The 5,797-nt window shown below is 55.6% G+C and overlaps 1 protein-coding gene across 1 annotated transcript; it reads right to left on the bottom strand.

Moving 5' to 3' along the window:
* Window positions 1-2,073: 2,073 nt before the first annotated feature.
* Window positions 2,074-3,555, bottom strand: LOC126449165 (activating signal cointegrator 1 complex subunit 2 homolog). The gene is made up of 2 exons (XM_050091011.1): window positions 3,139-3,555; window positions 2,074-2,493 (listed from the first exon to the last, which is right to left on the bottom strand). Exons 1-2 carry the CDS (start codon window positions 3,553-3,555, stop codon window positions 2,074-2,076), a joined length of 837 nt encoding a protein of 278 aa, XP_049946968.1.
* Window positions 3,556-5,797: the final 2,242 nt, after the last annotated feature.

Below are 5,797 nucleotides of genomic sequence, written 5' to 3'. Positions count from 1 at the left end.
AAGCGGGTGATGGCTGTATCTAATGAACGGCTGCTGGTAAGGAGAGCCGTATCATCAGCGAACTGTGCTAGCATGATGTTCGGCAGTTTGGGCATGTCATTTACGTAGATGGTGAACAGGATGGGAGAGAGTACCGAGCCTTGCGGTATACCGTCGGAGAGATGTTTGGTGTCTGAGTGTTGGTCGGCCTGTTGGACGTAAAAACGGCGGTCGGTCAGGAAGCTGTCGATAATCTTGATGTAACAGTTGGGGATGTCGGTGGTGTTCCGGAGTTTACTTATGAGCTTCTCTCGCCACACCTTGTCAAATGCTTGTTGAACATCCAGGAAAATGGCTGCTGTGTAGTGGTTTAGATTGATTTGGTTTGTGAGGTGTTCCGAGATCCGGAGCAGCTGGATTTCGGCGGAAAGTTTGGGTTGAAAGGCAAATTGGTCTGGTCGAATGACGTCATTTTCCAAGAGGGGCGGCTTGATGCGGGCCAAGATGACACGTTCAAACGTTTTGCCCATCGTGGAAAGGAGACTGATTGGTCGGTGGTGCGCAGGCTGAAGTGGGTCCTTACCCGGTTTCGGGATGGGTATGATCTTGGCCAGTTTCCATTGTGGTGGGAAATTTTCCTTCAGCAGGCATTCGTTGAGTATTCTCGTTAATAGCACTAGTGGTTTCCGTGGGAGATGCTTCAGATGGTCGTTCGAAATTCCGTCAGGTCCGGGGGCAGATGTGGAGTGTAATTTCCTGAGTATGCGGCGAATTTCTCCTGGAGACGTCAGTTCTGGCCGGTCTCCGCTGGGGTGTTGTCTTATGTGGTGTGCCTCTGCCCGAGTGCGCGCGTCCTCTTCCTCATCGTTCTCAAAGTCTGCAAAATTCAGGCGTGATTGCGTTTCGTAAGTTTCCGCGAAAAGTTCGGCCTTTTGGAGGTTGTCAAAGATTAGATTGGTGCCATCCGTGAGCGCCGTTTTTGGTGGCTTGGGTTTCTTGATATTACGGATGAGTGCCCATTCATCGCGCGATAGGTGTTGGATTTGTGCCATCCGGTCCTCCCATAGTTCGGCGCGCCATTCCTTGCAACGCCACGTGAGTTCTCTGGAGAGCTGGTGCATTTCTCGTCTATATTCTGGGTTGCGAGTTTGTTGCCATTTTTTACGGGCTCGATTCTTCAAATATTTCAAGTCTTGCAGTGCCGGCGGCAGTGGGTCGCGATATGGTGTCGAGAAGAGTAACTTCGTGGAGGCCTGGTGAGCGGCCTTCTTGATTTTCGAAGTCAGACGAGTGATGGCGTCGTCGAGTTGCTCCGGTGTTGCTAATGGCTCCGTGGGGCGCACATTGTTGTTTAGCCACCTGGCGTAGGATATCCAGTCTGTGGAGACTTTCGTTTTCGGTGGCAATATTGGAAGAGCTCCAGACAGTGTTCCGAGAACAGGTTGGTGGTCAGAAGTCAAGTCATTGATCGTCTGGAGTGACAGATCGGGATTCACGTTTTTGATTATGGCCACATCTAGGACATCCGGCTGATGGCGTGGAACAGTAGGCAGGTAAGTCGGTTCTTCAGGACCTTGTGTGAATGCTTGGAGCCGAATTTCAAGTTCGTAGAGACGGGTGCCTTTGGCGTTCGTCTGCCGCGAGTTCCATGCTACATGCTTCGCATTAAGATCCCCACAAAGGAGGACTCTGTCGTATCGATCAAAGATGGAGATAAAGTCTTCATCTGTGAAGGCTGCGCCAGGGCTCAAGTAGGCTGCGACGAACGTGAGCTTCCCGTGTATGGTGGCGATCGTGACTGCTGTGGCTTCCAGACTCGTCATGTCAGGCAAGGTTTCGAGAGAGTGAGTGAGGGAAGATCGCAGGTAGATTGCTGTACCTCCACCGCGCCGATTGTGGCGGTCAGTGCGGTATCCCACCATGTTGCGAATGTTGAAGGTTTGGGTGGGTCGCAGATGCGTTTCGGACAATAGTAGCACATCAATTTTGTGGTGTTCGACGAAGTCGGTGAGTTCTACTTTCTTGGGAGCGACGCCGTTGGCGTTAAAAAAGCAGAATGTAAGGTTTCTGTGTTGATGCCGCTCTTGATCCATGTTAGTCGGTGAAAAAGGCCATGATTCCTTCCAGTAGAGTGAGTAGTTTGGATAACAGATCCGGTGCGTCGTTGAATTTGCGAGCTGTATCTGCTAAGATGGCAAAGACGTTCTTCGTTTTTAGTAAGTTGATGATGGAGCCCATGTTAGATAGCGCGGCGATGATATCGGACAGTCCGAGGGCGTTGTCCGTGGATCGTTGCTGCTGTTGTTGCTGGCGAAGATCGTGCAGTCGTTGGCGCGCCGTGTTTTTCGGTCGAGTTGGTTGTTGCTGGGTTGGTGTTTGAAATAACGACGATGCAGCCGTCCAGGGTGTTCGGAGAGATGGGAAGTCCTTCGGAGTCGCCGCAAACGACGGCTGTGGTGGTTGTTGGGGCTCCTTGGATGGTGGAGGTCGCAGTTGGTAGGCGTGTATCGCCTTCTGAAATTCAGGGCAACCACGCCAAGTCCCAGGGTGGCCTTCTTGGCGACAGTTTGCGCAGATGGGTGGTTCTGTTCGTGGCTTGGTACAATCCTTTGCGTGGTGGTGGCCGCCACAGCGTACACACCTGACCGGCATCTGACAGTACCGGCCAGTGTGGTTGAATTTGAGGCATTTCTTGCACTGGGCAGGCCCATCAAGTGGCTTGTAGTCTTCCACCTTAATTCTGGTATGGAAGAGGTATTGTACGTCGTAGATGGTGCGGCTTTTCTGTCCATGTGGCAGAGATACACAGTAAGCCGACTGTGGAATCAGTTTCTTGGAGGTCAGGTCTCGTTTCTTGAACTGGTGTACGTTCGTGACTGTGAATTGCATGTGGCGAAGTTCGGCGGCGAGTTCGTCTTCGGTAATTTCCTCTGGGATATTCTTGAGGACCACTTGGAGTTCTCTGTCTTCTGCTGCTTGGTGGGTGAAATAGGGCATGTTGATGGAATGGAGGTAGTCCAGTGCTGCTCGTTGGTCTGCCAGCGTTTCAAAGTGGTATTTGATCTGATTATTTTTGTAGATCGCCTTGAGTGGTCCGCTGATCTTCTGCTTTAATTGAGCGTTTAGTTCCAGGTATTTTCCAGTGTAGTTGATTGTCACAGGTGGTATTCTCGGTTTCGGCGGCGGCGGAGCTGTGGCGTCCTGAGTATTTGTGTCGTTAGGCTGAGGCTGGTGTTGGTCTTCCATTGCTGGGTCCTGTTGCTGTAGTGGTGCGTAGTAGTTGGTGGTGGGTACAGCTCGTTGTTCCGTCTGCATGGGGGTATTTTCTTCGGCTTTCCTGCGTTTGGTGCCTTTCCGGCGGCGTCTGACTTCCTGGAATGGTGCATCAGAGTCGCTGGATTCGTCCTGATAGTCCATGGCATTGTGTTGTTCCGTCGGATTGTGACTCTTCGTTCGGCAGTCGTCAGAAGATGAGTTGGCACTGGTGGTTGGGCCGTCCTGCTCCCGCCGTCTTGCGAGTTCCTTTGCTCGTGCGTCGCGGTCGCGGCGGAGTTGTTCCAGTTTCTCTTGAATCATCGCAGTGCATAAGTCTTCAGGCGTGGGGGCCGGTGGGGCGGGGTGTCGCGGTCGAGCGCCCTGAGTGGTCCTGCTCGCGAGTTCTACCTCAGCCCTGTGTGTCTGTTCTGGCCTAGAGGAACGCGGGCTTGCCACCCGCGGGTGGGGCCCTGGCTCCTCGTCGTCCCCTACTCTATTCATCCTACAAGTGCGGCTAGTCCGCACTATCTTGCCTACACTCTATGTCGGTCCTATAACACGACAAATTGCTTAGTACTCGCTAAGAAGCAAGTGAATCGCAGAGTTTTGTAGCTCTCGATAGCGGCGAGTCGCACAAGGCTTCCACACGCACTACGATCGCTAAGGGACTCCAACCCTTTCTTGCGTCGGCAGAGAATCACAAGGCCCAGCCAGTGTCGCGGGCGGGCGCGGACGGCCGAGAGAGCGGCCGCCACTCTGCGCGCCGCCGCGCCGCGCCTCCCGCGCTTGCTACCGCCCAACGTCCGACAGCCTGTGCGGAGCAGCCCCAAACCTGCGCCACAACCGCCCGCGCCTTTCAAACCACCGAGGATGGGGCTACACACAGCCACACCACAGTCGCCAACCAGTCGCCACGGCAGCGCCGCAAACCACGGCCAAACTGCAGCTACCGCGCGCTACAGCCTGGGTCGGCCCGCCGAGAATCGCCGCCCCCGCCCAAATGCCGCCCCCACAGCCCCAGCCGACGACCCGCCACAATGGCCAAACCTTCGGCAAAACTCCCACACCGTCGCCGCGGCAGCCCGGCCAGCGCGGCCGGCGCCACAGCCACACAAGCCGAGGCGTGCGGCGATGACGGCCGTGCAAACGCGCCTCCGCCGCCCCATCGCCTTCCGTCGCCCTCCCGCCGTTTCCCGATCGGCCCGCAGCCGTCGGGCCACATCGCGCGCCGTCCTCCTCCTCTCGCCCGCCAACATTCACAGCCGTTTCTCAACAATTGCCCGCCGCAAACGGACGCCGCCTGCGCAACAGGCGCCGCCGCCCCTCGCCGCTTCCGACCCAACCCCTCGACCGAGGCAAACCGCAATCCGAATCTACAGACCAACCCAATCTGCCGTCAAGCACACACGACAGCCGACCTTACACGTTACGCGTTACACATTACGTTTACACGTCTACGTTAGGTTAGGTTAGGTTAGGTGGACGTGGGTTAGGTTAAGGGGACTTGGGTTAGGTTAAGCGTCAAACTTAGGTTAAGCATTCAAACACGTCAGGCGTCAGAGGTTAGGTTAGGTTAGGTTAGGTTAGGTTAGGTTAGGTTAGGTTAGGTTAGGTTACACGTTAGGTTAAGGGGTCAGTGCTAGGTTAAGAAGCGTCAAACGTAGGTTAAAAAAGCGTTCAAAAACGTGAGGCGTGAGCCGGACAGCTTACCTTACGTAGACGTTAGGGGCTCACAGGCTGAGCTCACCTCGCCACACCACAGGTTAGGTTCGGTTCGGTTCGCTCGGCTCAGCGTAAAGCGCCGAGGTCAGGGTTACGTTCGTTCACCTTCGGGCGCCACACTTTCGGTTGAAAGGTCGCGACGGGACGACGTCGGCAGGCACGCCGCAAACGAACAAAAACGTACAGACGACGTCGGAAACCGCCGACAGACGGGGGAGCAGCACGACCACGACCAGACACCGAGCGCGAACGAGACACACGCGAACCACCCCCACCGGCCAAAGGGCACCACACAACAACCCAGAGCACCACGTGTCGACACCAGAGCAACCCGCCGCTCACGCGACATGGCTGGCACCGAAGGGCAACCGCCCGCAACTGCGCTTTCCGCGCCGGCCCGGATGCACGTCGTGCTACAACAACACCACTACCGTACACAGCCGCTGTTCACAACATCACTATCAATGGCGCGCCCGCGGCTCGCCGCCGTCGCCGTCGCAGTCGCAGCCCCAACGCCAGCACTTTTGCACCACCATTCACACGCACCGCAACACAGCTCGCCGACACAGCCGAACAAAACAAACACCACACAACAACAGCAACAACGCCGCCGCCTCTACTTGTGCCGGCGACCCACCCCGCCGATGGCGCACCTTTCGCCAGCCGGCAATCGACACACACGCACCCACCCACCGGGGCCCAGTGCAAAAAAAAAAAAAAAAAAAAAACAAAAAAAAAAAACACACAAAAACAAAAAAACCAAACAACACAAACGACACGGGAAGCGCACACCGCCACTTCGCGCGCACGCCACCAACCAGTCGTCGTCTCAAAATAACAA

Source organism: Schistocerca serialis, unplaced genomic scaffold, assembly GCF_023864345.2.
Source record: "Schistocerca serialis cubense isolate TAMUIC-IGC-003099 unplaced genomic scaffold, iqSchSeri2.2 HiC_scaffold_702, whole genome shotgun sequence".
In the NCBI taxonomy this organism is placed as follows: Eukaryota; Metazoa; Arthropoda; class Insecta; order Orthoptera; family Acrididae; genus Schistocerca; species Schistocerca serialis.
Note: the sequence above shows the minus strand (reverse complement) of the source record. Positions and strands in the feature narration are given on the sequence as shown.